Source organism: Lutra lutra, chromosome 13 (genome assembly GCF_902655055.1).
Source record: "Lutra lutra chromosome 13, mLutLut1.2, whole genome shotgun sequence".
Lineage (NCBI taxonomy): Eukaryota > Metazoa > Chordata > Mammalia > Carnivora > Mustelidae > Lutra > Lutra lutra.
In genome coordinates, this window is record NC_062290.1 from 72,690,080 (window position 1) to 72,706,842 (window position 16,763).

At 43.0% G+C, this 16,763-nt stretch overlaps 1 protein-coding gene across 2 annotated transcripts in view; it reads left to right on the forward strand.

Annotated features, from left to right (window-relative positions):
* Positions 1–16,763, forward strand: part of PALM2AKAP2 (PALM2 and AKAP2 fusion) — a 503,483-nt gene that overhangs the window by 352,710 nt on the left and 134,010 nt on the right. For both annotated transcript variants that reach the window (XM_047700792.1, XM_047700794.1), the window contains one exon: positions 14,911–14,996. In XM_047700792.1, the coding sequence (XP_047556748.1) occupies positions 14,911–14,996 (86 nt within the window). The remainder of the gene's footprint in view (positions 1–14,910; positions 14,997–16,763) is intronic.

Consider the following 16,763-nt stretch of genomic DNA (forward strand, 5'->3'; position numbering starts at 1 on the left):
TGTCAAATAAATAAATAAAATCTTTAAAAAAAAAAAAAAAAGATTCTTTCTCTTTCTCCCTCTGCCCCTCACCAGCTCGCGCTCTCTCTCTCTCTCTCTCTCAAAAATGAGTAAGTAAATTCAAACTGCTTTAAAAAAAAATCTCCAAAAAGGAATTTGTGAGGTTCCCCCTGAGGGACACTGAGGGAGTTAAACCATATGGGGACTGTAAACTCAGATGTCATCAGGGACCAGACCCTTAACATTAGTGAGTGAAATCAACCCACAAATAAAACAAGAATGTGGTGGAGACTGAGTCCTGTCAGAGCAGGGAAATCTCTTGTAAAAAGGTGTCTTGGGATGCCTGGGTGGCTCAGTGGGTTAAGCCTCTGCTTTGGGCTCAGGTCATGATCTCAGGGTCCTGGGATCAAGCCCCACATCGGGCTCTCTGCTCAGCAGGGAACCTGCTTCCCTCTCTCTCTCTGCCTCCCTCTCTGCCTACTTCTGATCTCTGTCAAATATATAAATAAAATCTTTAAAAAAAAAGTGGTAATATTCACTCAGCTCTTGGCAGTTGCTGCCATGTAGAGCTATAGATAGCGGGCCTGGTTTTGCCAGTCTTCTAACTTTTTTCCAAAAAACTAGATGTTTGGATGTTCACGTACATTCTCATGAATTTAAATGCTGACAACTAAGTAGGAGCACCTGGCTGGCTGTAGAGCATGCGACTCTTGATCTTGGGGTTGCCCCTGTTGGGTATAGAGATTACTTAAAAACAAAAATCTTTAAAATGAATGAATGAGGGGCACCTGGGTGGCTCAGTGGATTAAAGGCTCTGGCTTCAGCTCGGGTCATGATCCCAGGCTCCTGGGATCAAGCCCCACATCAGGCTCTCTGCTCTGCTGGGAGCCTGCTTCCCCGCCTCTCTCTGCCTGCCTCTCTGCCTACTTGTGATCTCTGTCAAATAAATAAATAAAATCTTTAAAAAAATAAAATAAAATGAATGAATGAAGATAACTACGTCATTTAAAACAACAACAGTGTTAATATTCCTGACTGGCTTAGTCAGAAGAACATGTGACTCTTAATCTTGGGGTTGTGAGTTGGAGCCCCATGTTGGGATAAGTTAAACACACAAACTTAAAAAAAATTAAAACAACAGCAATGCCTTGCAGATGAAACAAAGCATGCCTGCAAGCCTGAAGGGTCATCACTCCTAACTTCTGGGCTGATGAGCATCCTAAGAACTTTTCTGAACTTTTCAGGGGACTCTTTTTTATAAATATTCTCTCTTAGGCACTTCTACTTGATTCAAGTGGGTTTTTTGAATGGGTGAACTCCCACAGGTCATCTGATACCACCACAGCCCCCCAAGGGGAGGAGAGGAAGCTCTGCTGGCAGGACGCCCAGAACTCAGGGTGGAAATGTAACATCGGAAGGCCCCATTCAGTGAGGAAAGGAGTGGTGCTGGCAATCAGATTGCCCAAAGACAAAACCTCCTCCTCCTAAATGGCCAGCTCCCTGAGTACCCGGACCAGGTCTTTTCAGCCCAAGCACATGCGTGGCAAACAGCAGAAATACAAGGATGGAGGTTGGGGTGGAGAGTGATGTGACAATTACGTTTCTGAAAAATAACAATGGTGATGATATGGCAGACAGATCTGAGTTGGGGGAACCTTGCAGGGCCTGAACCAGTGCACATTCAGTGGGGTTGGAGGGGAGGGATCTGGTGGGAAAGGCATAGGTGAGACTAACTTCTTCATGTCTCCAAAGGTCATGCTCCACTATGCCTTCATTCCAATGGTACTATTTTCACAGCCAAGAGAGGCAAAGTCACAGCACACCAGTTGGGTGGTTGACCCTCCAAAGAGCCCAAAGACCCTGAACGTGCCCTGGTCATCACTGGCTGTCTTAGTTATTAATATACATCTCCTCTGCATGGAAACTAAATCCAAGATGGTGGCTTGGGTTTTTATTTAATTTTATATCACATTATTTAGGGGCTGAAAATCAAATAATTTCCAGCCTAATAAAATCAGGTTGGCAAAAGTAATAATTAGGATGTTATAGAGATTATAACAGAATCTCTTATTGGACTTGGGGAGAAGACCTTCTGAATGGTAATATCTGTAGATTAATTTGCAAGTAAACCAGATTTTAAATTGTTAGTTCTCTAACCTTTGAGTAGGAACTTATTTGTGAGCGCTCCTTTGAGTTTGTTGCAAGTATCATGGTTGCCTAAAAAGGCTTTAATTTCTGAGTACTGATTCAGGTCAGCTAAAACAAACCATTTTTAAAATTGGTTTGGGCCTCAGAGTCTCATTAAATTCATTTTAAGCACCGTAACATAATCCTTCTTTGCTCTCATTTTCATGTAGTTTTCAAGTAGTTGAAGTTTGCCATCCCCTTACATTATGAGGGATGCTTAAAGTTCACCTTTGATCGTAGACCAGGAGATGAAACACCCAGTTTCTCAACTCACTCTCAGATGCTATGAGAGAGAAAGGCTCTCTTAAAGGGAGGTCCAAGACTCCTCATTGTACATTGCTGGCTGAAAAATTTGCAGCTTCATGCCCAGACATGCACATGTGTGCATGCCCATATGGGTTTGGGCATGGGTTATGCATGAGCACCTACATGGGTCTGCATGTCTGTGTATGCATGTGCATATACAGAGTATATGGATGTGGCAGGCACGTACATGTGTGTGCATACCTTCTCAGTCTCAGGAGGGTTGTTCTTCTTGCCCCTCTCACCAAGGGCACCTTGGTGAGCATAGGTGATTATTAACAGCATATTGCAGCATGAGTACTGAACTTGGAGAGCCTTCTCCAAATCACAGGTCTCCTTCTTTGTGTTCTTGGGCAAATTATTTACCTCTCCAAGACTCCTTTTTGCATTCTGGAAAGTGAGGATTAAAAATAGTGCCTACTTCACTTGGAACTTTGGACTATTAGTGTGATAATATATGTTAAATATACCACAGTGAAGAGCACATAATAAGCACTCAAGAACTGACAGCTGCTATTATTATTGTTATTCCTTCTTACCCCATGCTTGCAGGGAGAGAGTCAGGTGGAATCAGAAAATTATTTTCCAGCTTCTGTTACTCTTAAGTCTTCACCTCTTTTCCTATGTGTGATTGCCTCTTCAATCACCCAAAGTTTTTCTCAGGGTTTTTCCTGGGCTGTTAAAACCCAAGGTGACACTCAAGAGGCACTAGGTGCTTTCATTGTCTTAATCCTCTTCCATTTTTCAAAAGTTCTGCTGCTCAGGTCACCCTCTGCAGAATTAGATTGTGTGGGATCCCACAGGACCAAGCCCAAATCTCTTCCTTCATGAAAGGAGAACTGCCCATCCTAGCTGCCCCAGAGAGGTTCTGTAAACTCTTCATAAATGTTTGCTGAATTGCGTGGGATTGGGTTTGGTGCCCGGCCATATATTTTTCTCAGGACCCCACCATAAAAACCTTTATTTGATGTGTGCTTTGTTAGCTTGAACCAGAACCTCCAGGAAGACCATTTTCCCTCTGTGAATCTTGATTGTTTTCAGTATGTCCTCAAGTTTCCTTTTCTCCTATCTCTGAAAATGAAAGAAATACTAATCTTTTGGGTGGTAATATGATGTACTGGTTAAAAAAAAATAGCCTCTGAGGTAAAAGCACTTAGATTAAGTATTGGTTCCATCACTTCATAGCTCAGTTTCAAGTCTTTGACCCTCAATTTTCTCATCTGTAAGGTGGGAATAGTATTGTATCTGCCTCATGTACCTGTACTCTCTGAGGATTGATTGCAAAGCTATACATAAAGACAAAGCCTTCGACCCACAGTGCATCCCCAGGACAATTTAGTGGTCACAACTAGTTTTATTGTGTCCATGTTGGAGGACAGCAATGGGGTCAAGAAGCCTTGGGGGGCACACTTGGCAAGATACGGAGGTTTTTCTTTGTGCATTTTTGAGCAACCTAAACGTCCCCTGAGACGCACCTAAAGAGGCATCACTTACCCAGGAATGTACAGGTGGGGAAAGGGGTCACTAACCTCTGGGTGAGTTTGAGGAAAATAACTTGTCATCCAAGGAGTGGACCTTTCCTTTCACAATGGGCTCTTCTCAGGGAGAGGAACCAAGAGAGGGGAAATTGCCCTTGCTGCCATTGCTTCAGGAGGCCCTGGGGCCTGGCCCTTCCCTATGTCCTGTGAAAGAGAAAGCTGGGGCTCAGGTTCAAGGATGAGCTTCCACCTGGAGCAGTCTGGGCTGGGCTGGGCTGGGGCCACATCCTGCCTTGCTCCTCCAGCCCCTGGCAGGGCTTTCCCTTCAGAGGAAGCAGGCCCCATCAGCTTATCCTTGGGTGGGGTTTCCCAAAGCCATATGTTTAAAGGCAAATCATTGTTCTGAAGTTCCGCTAAGTTTTAATGACCACCCTTCTGAGAATGCCTTCAAGAACCAAGCGAGATTTTTTAAAGCCCAAAGATAGCCAAAGACAGTTACAAGAAGAGAAATACCTGTGTGAGTCTTTGTTCCAAGACACTCTATGCAGAGGTGTGGGAGAAGAAGGAAGAGGTGGGATCCAGGCCCTAGCCCTATTCTTTTCACTGTGATCAGGAAAAATACTTTCACAGTGGGCCGATCCTTTGTTTGTAAAATGGGGTTGATCCAGTTTGGGCCCCAGGAAGAACCCTGGTCTAGGAAATCAGGCAATCTTGTCTTTTCTCATCCCAGCTCAGTTGGGACTTTCTGGGAGACCCTGGCCACTTGTTTCTGACTGAGGTCTCAGTTTTCTCTGAAAAACATGAAAAGCTAGGTTCTAGACCCTCTTGAAGTTCCAAGCTATGTGTGGGTCAGTAAGTTGATGAGGGCTGAGGCAGAGGTGTGACAGGGAGGAGAATAGCCAGGATGGGTAGGAAGGTTGGCCACATCTGAGCAGGCTCGATCCACCAAAATCCCCACAAATGAAAGGAATAATCTCCTAACAGTTGGGGGTCTACTGGGTCCTCTGTTCTCTCCTTTAAATCAGGTGACATAGGTCCTCATCTGGGCTCTGTTTTCCCCAATCTGCTATGGCTCAGCTATCCTTAAGACATTCCAGCTGTCCAATGAACTTGACCTTGGGTGGTGGTAAGGAAGGTACCCAGGAAAAGAGGGCACCTCTCTTACCAAATGGAGGCTGAGGACATTGTAGAGGAGCTTTCTATCCTGATGAGAAAGCAGCTCAGTTGGCTTCAGGCCCCTTCCAACTCCTATTCAATTTGGGGAACATTGAATGAGCCCCTGCTACACATCGGCCCTCACTGTGCTGACTGAGATGAAGTGGGACTGGGTGGGGCTGGTGAATGGATGGCCCTGTCTTCATAGTACTCAAAGAGTCCTTAGGGAGCCTGGCTAGCTCATTCGGTGGAGTGTTCAACTCTTGATCTCAGGGTTGTAAGTTCAAACCCCACATTGGGTGTAGAGATTACTCAGAGTGCCCAGAGTCCTACCACCCAGATGTTTTATGGCTGGTGACTGTTATGCCCCAATAATGGGTGATTAAAGGATTAAAGGAGCGAGACTGATATAAAGCAAAGGTCAAGCAAAGCTTTATTTCACGCCAAGCATCAAGAATCTAACCGAATGTTCGGGGACGCACCTCTTGCAAGACAGGGCGACCCTTCTCTGTTTTACAGTCTAGCTTTTAAGGCAAAGGCCATGTGGTCTGGCCTGGCCACGCACAGGTGACCAATGAGATTGTAACATACACAGGAAACTCCACAGTGATGCTAGGTGACCAATTGAGTTCCAATTTACCCTAGTAGACATTTGATTTAGCCTATCACACCTTGGTTAGGATTGGCGCCCAAAAGGCTCCCAAAGGGCGGGGCCCATACTCCTTGGTAACCAGGGAGACAGTATGCATTCCCCCCACTGATCCGATGTCTCCACCTGGCCTGACCCACCCTTGTATCTGGGCTTTGTTACCTGGAGCTGGTTTCTGGGACTTGTTTTAAGTGAATCCCCTGGGGGAAGGGGAGCAGGGACAGTTTAACTTTAATGAAAGCCTCTTGCTAAGTAGGTCCTTACAGTGACTACACCTCCACATCCTCCCCGTCTGGGTTTGCCAACAAGTGCCTAGGGCCACCAGGTCTTGCCTGGCTTGGAAGAATGGGACCAATGACAACCTGTTTGTTTCTTTAGCATCTAGAGTGAATTAGCACAGCTCTGGTGCTGTTTCTAATGCCCTCCACACCCTGCCCTTCAGCGTCCCCCAACCTCCTTGGCGTACTCTCACCCCATGCCCCATTCTGAGGCTCTGATCCTTCCAACCTGGCTGTCCAAAACTCACACTTTTTATTTAACCAACATCTGGGGAGGCCAACTGGGTATCAGGCCAAGTCCCTGCCCACAAGTGCTTACAAGCTAGTTAGTTGATAAGGTCCCTATCGGGCATCATTGATGAGCCATTGCTGTCAGCCAGACTCACTTAAGAGCTTTCCCTGCTCAGGTCCTAATGTGTGCCCCAACAAGTGGGGCTAAAGATCAGGGCTATGAGTTCACTGTGGAGGGAGCAGGTGGTGATGTCACTCTGGACACCTCACGGTGGAGCTGACACTAGAAAGCAATGCTGAGTACTGGCATCACCTGTGTATTTAACTTCTATGAATTCTTGTGTATATTTCTAGCTAAAATATGATAGAAAAATACATTTAAAAAGTATCAGGGATTCTGCTGACATTCCAATCTATGTGCCTGTCTGTCAGACCCTGCTGTTTGCTTGTCTGACAGCCATCAACCTGTCTCCTTTCTTGCTGGCCAAGATCCCATTTTGTTCCTTTGTTCATCCTCCAAGGGGCGGTATGCTAAGAGAACGTTGACCCAGGTTAGGCCTGACTCAGGGGGTAAATCCTGATTAATTAGCCCCAAGCCAATTTTGAGGATTCCATTTGCCTTTTCTACAACTGGTTTAGAGATCGACTAATGCTGTGTTTGAGTGAGACTTTAGGTGTGTAGGTAAGGGTGCCTTGGTGGAAGTGTGTAAACTCCTCCCTTTTCCTGCCTCTGGATGTTTTCATGACACATGGAACTGCTATGTCCACCTTGGGACCATGGAAGAAAATCAAGAGAATGGCAGAGAGGTCAAACTGGGACCAAGAGGCCCTGAGGCCATAGAGCCATTGGATCCACCAACCACCTCTGGTGCCACACTACCTTGGGACTTCTTGTTCCAGAGTCACTCAATCCTCTGTTGTTTAGTCATCTGTTAAGTAGGCTTTCTACTACATGCAGCCAAAAGCACTCTGAATGGTACACTCTGGCATGAGGATGACAATGCCGGTGTTAATCTGCTGTCCCATAGCTGGTCTCTCCTTCTATCTCCAGTGTGTGCATCTCCAAAGCCTGAGAAATTCTACAGTTTCCAGATCTGTATTTTTTGTACAACATGATCCTTAGCCCAAGCCAACAGCATCGTCTGGTATTTAACAAAGGAAACGGTCTGTTCCAAAGCTGGAACAAACTGTGGCTCTGTTGGGTTTTCTGAAGTCTGGTGCTATTTTGGACTGGATGGAAGACTTAAGGAATTTTTAAGAGCAGCCATGACTATGCAGGATGAGGTCTTTTGTCTTTAGGCCACAAATCCTTCATGAGATGCAACTAACCTATGCAATAAGCACTGGGCATAATGGAAACAGGGTGGCTCCAAAACAGTACAAAGTATGGATCATCATAGCCTGGTTTTGGAGACAAAATTCAAATGGCAGGAGTGATTTAGGGAATAGAACATAGATTTCCCTAAAGAACTCTACCCAAAGAACTGGAGGTTGATGGGAAAGGCAAGTCTGGAAGGGCTCCTTCCTCTCCTTAGGCAGGGCTAGGTTCTGCTACTATAATGAACAACTCTCAAGTCCCATGTCTTTTTTTTTTATTTTTTTATTTTTTTTATTTTTTCAGCATAACAGTATTCATTATTTTTGCACCACACCCAGTGCTCCATGCAATCTGTGCCCTCTACAATACCCACCACCTGGTGCCCCCAACCTCCCACCCCCCACCCCTTCAAAATTCTCAGATCGTTTTTCAGAGTCCATAGTCTCTCATGGTTCACCTCCCCTTCCAATTTCCCTCAACTCCCTTCTCCTCTCCATCTCCCCTTGTCCTCCATGCTATTTGTTATGCTCCACAAATAAGTGAAACCATATGATAATTGACTCTCTCTGCTTGACTTATTTCACTCAGCATAATCTCTTCCAGTCCCGTCCATGTTGCTACAAAACTTGGGTATTCATCCTTTCTTTCTTTCTTTTTTTTTTTTTTTTTTTTACAGCTTTATAAACATATATTTTTATCCCCAGGGGTACAGGTCTGCAAATCGCCAGGTTTACACACTTCACAACACTCACCATAGCACATACCCTCCCCAATATCCGTAACCCCACCCCCTCTCCCAACCCCCTCCCCCCATCAACCCTCAGTTTGTTTTGTGAGATTAAGAGTCACTTATGGTTTGTCTCCCTCCCAATCCCATCTTGTTTCATTTACTCTTCTCCTACCCCCTCAACCCCCCATGTTGCATCTCCTCTCCCTCATATCAGGGAGATCATATGATAGTTGTCTTTCTCCGATTGTCAAGTCCCATGTCTTAAAACAACAAAGGTTTAGTTCTCACTCATTCTACGTGGCCACTGTGAGTTGGCTGTGTCTCTGCCTTGTATTACCCTCACCCTGGGACTCAGGCCAACAGAATCCCACTATCTGAAACATTACCATTCACTGTGGTAGTGGAGAGGCACTCTGGAGCGTCCTCCATCAATTACATGCTCCAGCCTAGAAGTGATAGATGCCACCGCTGCCCACACTCATCAGCCAGAACTCATCACAGGACCACCAATTCCAAGGAGGCCAGGAAGTGAAATTCTGTTATGTGTCCTCAAGAGGAAAGAACTGGAAATACTTGGTGAGCAGCACTAACGACCCACTTTGTCCAACAATCTATCTAAAATCAGTGTCGACAGATGAGCTAGAGCAAAGATCCACTCTCTTGCCCCCAAGGGTCCATATTGACTTGCCTTTCTTTCTTACTCTGCTTTTATCTAGCAACACACAATGGTCCCAGGAGATCTAGGGATAGCTAGCACCCTCTGGTACAGTGCTACCCTCTCCCTCTAGGCCTCTGACCTTGTGTTTTTACTTTCTCTATTTTGTAGTACTAACCAGAATCAAGATAAGGAAATCACCCAGTGTTTCCTGCAGTGCCACTGGTTGCTTCCCCAACAAGACTTCTTAGCAGCTCACCCCATTCTTTGCTCAGGCTAGTCCTGTCTCCCTTTGCTCAAACATAAAAGCCATGTTGTCTACAGGTTACTATACTCAAGCCCTCCTATCAGCCCACATCCCTCACCTTGTAGGTGTTCATGTGTGCCCTTGGCTTCTCCAGCCAGGCCCAGAGCTCAGCCTCTGTCTTTCTGCTTGCTCTTCCCTGTCAACCACACATGTGTTATTCCCAAAGAAATCAAAGAGAGGGGCCATGCCAGTTAGTAGAGTGCATCTTGTGCATGGAGACCAGACATGTGAGTGCTAAGGAACTGGAAGCTCGGGCTCATGGATTTCTTCATCTGACTGTGTGGCTAAGTGAGGAGATGTATAAAAAGCAACAATTGGTTGGCTGATTTTACTTATTCCGGAAAGATTTTTGTATAACTGTCCCTGATGGGGGCCTTAAAAGCATATATCAGCTATAAGTAGACAGGTCTCAATTTTTCCTACTACTGTGAAATGCAAACCTGTTCTGTTCTGGGAGAAAGATGTTATTTTAATCTAGGGATTATAGAAATAATATAAGATATGTTCTCTCTTCTTTGAGAAATTATAAATAAAAGAGTTTAAGCAAAGGGAAAGGGAATATAAGAGAAAAAAGGTTAGGGGCGCCTGGGTGGCTCAGTGGGTTAAAGCCTCTGCCTTTGGGTCAGGTCATGATCTCAGGGTCTTGGGATTGAGCCCCGCATTGGGCTCTCTGCTCAGCAGGGAACCTGCTTCCCTCTTTCTGCCTGCTTCTCTGCCTACTTGTGATCTCTGTCAAATAAATAAACAAAATCTTAAAAAAAAGAGAGAGAGAGAGAGAGAAAAGGTTATTTGGATGGAGAGTATGTAGAAATATAATATGTAAAATAGTGTGTATATATATATATATTTATATTTATATTATATATATATATTTATCAATTATCAAAATTCTTAGGTCAAATTCTTTATATGGGTTCTTTCCCTGAAATCAGAGGTGACCGTGCTTACACAACTGACTAATAATAGAAATACATCAGTTTGGAATGTGTTCTTTTACAATTATACATCTGACCTGTTAAATATTTGTGTTATTGTTGTAAATACTGATCTTGGTTGAGTGGAAATTCATCTCAGGAACTTAGACATGAAAGGAGATGTTGATAGTCATTGATAAAATCCTAGAGTGGAAGAATGACAAATGAGCATTCTAAGCTATCCCCCTGCCTACTTGGGGTGCAAGGCATTTACACTTGGTGGTATGGAAATCACCATTGCGGAAATAGAAGTCATATTTTCACAGGTATAAGCATCTTCCTAATAGAAGTGTAGGTCTTCTTGCTTCTCCAAGTCCTCAGGGTGAGAGGGTCTGCTGCCCTTTGGTGTTCAAATGAAACTGACCCATGGTTCTGTTGTGTATATTTGGGTCTAATACCCTGTCCCAGATTCTTATCATCATGTCCTCCTCAGATTCCACCTTTGCAGGGAGCTCCTCTGTGCACCTGCCATTCTCTTCTCTCCAGCCCGAGGTCCTCATTCTGTTTCCACCAAACCACACCAACACAAGACAATTCTGTAGAACAGATCTTCAGTCAAGGTATGAGACTGAGGGGAGCATTACGTGATGAGACAGCATGACAAAAAAATTAAAATCGATGTTTAAACGTCGTGGTTCTCGAGTCCTTTTTGTTGCCCTTGGAGATTTCTTAGCCAGTTCTCATCCCAGCTTCTTTCAGTTTCTCTCCTTTTTTGAATAGACTTCTTCCTTTCCCTCCTCCTTCCATGGCATGGGGCCCATCCTATCCAAAACTCCGTTTTCTCCCTGGAAGGAATTTTGCCTCTAGCTTTTAAAATAACATTTTCCTGTCCTTACAACTTATTATTAGGATTGATAATAATTTAAAATTAAAATGTTAGGCCTATTTTCTCTCACTCTTGACATGAAAGGATAGGCTATCTAATTTAAACTGTTTCCTTGGGGTGTGTGTCTGGTTCAGTTGGTAGAGCATACAACTCTTGATCTCAGTGTATACCCACATTGGGTATAGAGATTACTTAGAAACAAACAAAAAAGGTGTATTCTTGTTTGTAGGCTAAAATTTTGAGAACACATATATTTATGTCTCATGTCTCTTAGGGCCATATATCTATCCGTTAGTAAAGATTGTATTGCTTTTGAAAAGATCATAGCAGAGAAAAGATTCTTCCTCACATGGCATAACATGGAGAGATATGGGGGAACCTGGCTGGCTCAGTCGTTAGAACATGCAACTCCTGACCTCAGGGTTGAGAGTTCAAGTGCCACGTTGGGCACAGAGCTTACTTAAAAAAAAAAGTAGATAAAGAAAGACTCAATATTTGGGTATTAGACCCAAATATACACGACAGAGCCATGGGTCAGTTTCATTTGAACACCAAAGGGCAGAAAGAAAGAAATAGAAAGAGAAAGAAAGAAAGAAAGAGAAAGAAAGATAGATATAGAAAGAAGATAGATACAGAAAGAGAGAGAGAGGGGAATCAATACTTGTAACTGAAATTTTTTTGCAACAAAGGTGTTCATTTGCATTTGCACAAAGATTAATGTGCTTTATCCAAAATGACTTTCATGTACAATTTTGCTTAGGTATTGTATCTATTAGTTACTATTATAATAATGCTGCTTAACCTATATCATTTTCAAATTCAATGCCTTTTATTGTCATACATGTGCAGCTGGGCTAGGGATTGACTGATCAAGACTTGGCTTGGCTCCAAGGTGTTGATGGGGTCCAGGTCTGCTCCCCAGTCCCTTGCAGACCACCTGGAGCATGTCCTCCTCATGCTATAGCAGAAATGCAAGAGGGCAAGCATCACCACACAAGCCCATTTCAAACCTTTGATTGCCTTATGTCCACTAACCTCGCACTGGCCAGAGGAAACATCTGAGGGACAGGGAAGAAAATTTCTCCCACAGAGGGAAAGGAGGAGAATGAATATTTGCTGAATGATAATTCAAACTACTCCATAAAGTAAATATCAGATAATTGTCCATTATGCCCAATGTCTGTGTCTCTCTGCCAGCCAGATCCAACAGGGGCCAGCAGTACCTTAAACCAAGAGGGACTATTAGTCTGTTGAATGCAAGATGTGTCAGGGAAGTAATCCATTCATGTAGGAGCAAAGATTGCTCTCCCAGAAACTTGCATTTAAGAAAAAGCTGACAACCTCCTTGTAGCAATTTCTCTAGAAGCGGTAGGGCAGCTCACCAAACTGACCCAGTTTCTACAACCTAGCGAGAAACAACTATTTGCACCTTGCAATACATTGAGTGCATGGATCTTGAATAATCCATTGTGCGCATGTCCTGTACAATGAGGCTTTCAGGGATCCAGAATATAAAATAATGTAATTGATGCTAAAATATTAAAATTGAATTAATGTCATATTAGTTTCTTAAAAGCATCATGTAAAAATTGTTTCTGTTTCACCATCTGGTTTGTCCATTTGGTCTTTACAGAATGCTGGAGTATAACAATCTTTCTTGTACATGTCTCTGCTTTCTTGATTTAGAACAGAAGCTGGTAAAGTATCTTTTTAAAAAATTACTATATAATTTTTATGACATTAATACAAATGTGACACAAAAATCATTACAATACCATACACAGAAGTATATGGAATACTATAGTGAATATTTTATGTACCCACAACTTGCTTAGGACATCAGTCCCCATCACCATACAAACTATTTACTGATAACACTACCAAGCGAGTTATGGTGGTACCAAAATTATTACATCACGCATTGTTGGTGGTTGTAAGATTGACATCATTGTTTTACAAAGCGGAATGGGAACACATGCCATTACTCTTATAAGTATGCATACTTTTTGCTTAGGAGTCCCTTTGAGGGAGATTATTCGTAAGAAAAGCATTTTAGACAAAGAGGTATTCCTTTTAGCACTACCTATACTGATGAGAAATTAAAAATGACCTAAATATCCAACATTTTAGAAATAGTTAAGTAAGTAATGGTAATGGGTGATTATAGAATCAGTTAAATTGAAATTCTGAATATTGCTTAGCAAAATATTTTTTTATTGTGGTAAAATATACATAATATAAAGTTTGCATTATAACCATTTTTAAGTATGTGGTTCTGTGCATTAAATACATTCACAGTGTGGTGCCACATTAATCACTTTCCATCTGGCCTAGCGCATCTTATGGGCCAAATCTGGCCTGGTGCCTATTTTTGTAAATAAAGTTTTATTGGAACTCAGCCATGCCCATTTGTTTTGAATGTTGTCTGTTGGCTGTTTATGGGTTGTGTGTTTTGCTCTACAATGGCAGCTTGAGAAGTTACAACAGAAATGGCATGACCACAAAGCCTAAAATATTTACAGTGTGGCACAGAACAACGTTTGCTAATCCTCACTTAACATAATGCTAGATAATTAAAATTTTTAAATTTGGGCTAATCACACAAGTCCAGGATGAATGCTGTCCTTGAGTTATCCTTAGACAAAATTATTTGTTAAGGAAATCAACAATGGAAGCAAATATTACACAGCTAATTTTAACCTATTTAAGAAAACAATCTCTTTAATGCTTTAGGCTCTGAGCTTTCCTGTATCTCAGCAGGTAGCTGTTATATCCAATTACAAAATTTGTATCTACTGGTTAAAGTTGGCCCTTAAAAACTTTACTAAGGGGGCTCCTGGGTGGCTCAGTGGGTTGGGCCTCTGCCTTCAGCTCAGGTCATGATCTCAGGGTCCTGGGATCAAGTCCCACGTCGGGCTCTCTGCTCGGCGGGGAACCTGCTTCGCCCTCTCTCTGCCTGCCTCTCTGTCTGCTTGTGATCTCTCTGTCAAATAAAGAAAGAAAAAAAAACCTTACTAAGTATTCCTTTTTTAGCTTTTAAGAAGATGACTTTATCTGCAATAAATGTGTTTCTACTAATATACTTGTCATTACTTCAAACTTTTCTCTAATACAGACCATCCCCCTTTAATTCACTCATATAATTGCATCTGACCCAGGGTAGTTTCGCTGCATTGTGTTCGTGGGTGTATCTGAACACCAACCCCTGATCTCCTTTTTGAGGTGAAGAGAGCAAAATCTTGTCTCTTGCCATGTGTCTATTCTTGGAGATCATTTGGCAGCTTAACAAAAAAAGAACACTAACATTTATCAAGACTTGGAGAGAAAACATATATAGATTTTCAAAGTGAACATACACTCTCTGTCATTTCCAGTACGTATGTGGAATCTAGGGCAGTGAATAATCTGGAATCAGTTCTACTGGGTGTTGAATAGATTCAGATGTCTGTGTTTCTGCGTCCTGGAATTCACTTTAAGCCCCCAGTAAGACCTCACTATGAGGACTGGATTCTGGAAGAGAATTCGTTCCAACTTCTTCTCCACTCTGGCCTGGGAATGGAACTGTCTGGAAGTTACAGGACTTGGACAATGGACTCCAAAGTTGGAGGTGAGGTAGAAACAAAGGAGGTATTGACTGGCCACACTTCTGCAAGGATGCTTTCCCAGTAACTGCCCTGCAGGGGAAACTGGAGCGACATTGGTTTCCTTTATAACACACATGGGATTGGAATCTGCAAAATGTCACTTAGGTGTCTATCCATGCCAGCTGAATGTACTTGGCTCAAATGGCACTTTTGTTTTTGTTTTTGCTTTTTTCAGGGGTCGGGTGGGAGAGTATACTGCTAAAGGGAGACGAGGCAGCCTCAGACGCCACAGAAACATCCAGCGCAGACATGACTGTCAAGGTAAGAGGTGTCTTCTTTAGTTCGGTTCTCAAAGTATACCCCTAGAGGAAAATGAGCCCCTGTCAGACTGCTGGGAGCCAAAAGGGCACGGCCCCTCAAAACCCTGCTGGGATTCTTTCTCTGCTCACTGGAGCCTCAGTGAGTCAGCCAGACATAAGATTTTCTGAAATTTGGCATCTGGGTTAAGAAGCCACCTGAAAGGTAGAATCCAAGAGATGAATTCCAATGGCTACTTGCAGGGTCTTCAGTGACTATCTGCATGTAGGTTGTGGGCATGTGGTAACCCCATGGGCACAGTGGAGCAAAGCTGAGCATTCCAAGGTGAGCAACCGGGGCCCCACTGTGCATTGTGAAGAAAGGTCAGAGAGGCAAAAGAGCCTTGATCTTGACTCAAGACTTCCAGTGATGCCAGTGGGGAGGCAGCACGTGGCCCACTCCAGCTGGAACACCAGTGGCCAAAAGTTTACAAAATGAGTCATCTGGAAATCAACCTAATTATCACTGTTCTAATGAAATGCATGAATTTATAATCATTGCCTAGATTAAGGAATCCATAGCATAATTTATTAGAGTCAACCACTTCCCCTCTATTAATAGATCAGACACAAAGGAATAGTTCTTCCTTCTTGAAATTCTGTTTATGATTCCGTGAACAGAGGTTGGGAGTAGGAAGACTTTCTAACATTTTTGCTTTAGTGATTAGAATCTAAGTATACACCACTTATGAATTTTTCTTTGAAAAAAGAAGGTAGTGTCCTCCCTTTCTTCTAAGTCAGCTCTAGGCCCAACATGGGGCTTGAACTCACAACCCCAAGATCAGGTGCCCCAAGTAACATCCCTCTCTGTATTGAGATATACCTAGATATATTTCAGTCCTGGATTTATTAGTAGAGGTTGTACAAAGGAATATACAGGATGAATGTATCCAAGCTTTCCCTTGTGATGTGAAGGCTGGACTTATGTTATCTATGTTTCAAATGTTAGAGAAAGCAAACAAAAATGCCGCAGTGAAATTAAATGAAAGATGGGATAGTAGCCTGGTTGGTCAAAAAAGTCAACTAATCTAAATAATAACCATCTAGTACTGAAAGTTCATTTGTTTATAGTTATGTTGTTATGTTTAACAGAGTTTGCAAGACAATAATGTACATCCAATGGTGTATTAGTGTTTCACTGACTGTTATTGCAAAGATAAGTTTGCATCTATGGCCGCATTGGACAGAGAGGGACAGGTGGATGAAGCTGATGGATTTAGATTGGCCCTTTTGGAATCTGGCATCTTCTTAAGAGTTTGTTTCTGAGCTGTGTTGCTGGTAGAGCTGCAGATGTAGTGCAGGCATTCAAATGATCAGAAGGCCTAGAGTTTGTTTTATAAAAGCAAATGGTATATTCTGATAGAAGCAAGTCTTATCCAAGTCCCATTTTATAAGGTTGCTGCTTAATCAGGCTGCAGATCCTTGGAACCAGGATCGTGACTAAAGTTGTATTTGGGTCTATCCGGTTTAGATGTCGTTCTTGATCTCTCTTTCTCTTCTCTTTTAATGAATAGCTGGGAATGTTTAACAAAGGATTTTTAGTTCTTAAGAACTGAACCACTCTGAAGATGGACACCATATATTTTGAAAAGTTAAGCAAAATAGATGTATATTTAGGGGCACCTGGGTGGCTCAGTGGGTTAAGCCGCTGCCTTCGGCTCAGGTCATGATCTCAGGGTCCTGGGATCGAGTCCCGCGTCGGGCTCTCTGCTCGGCGGGGAGCCTGCTTCCC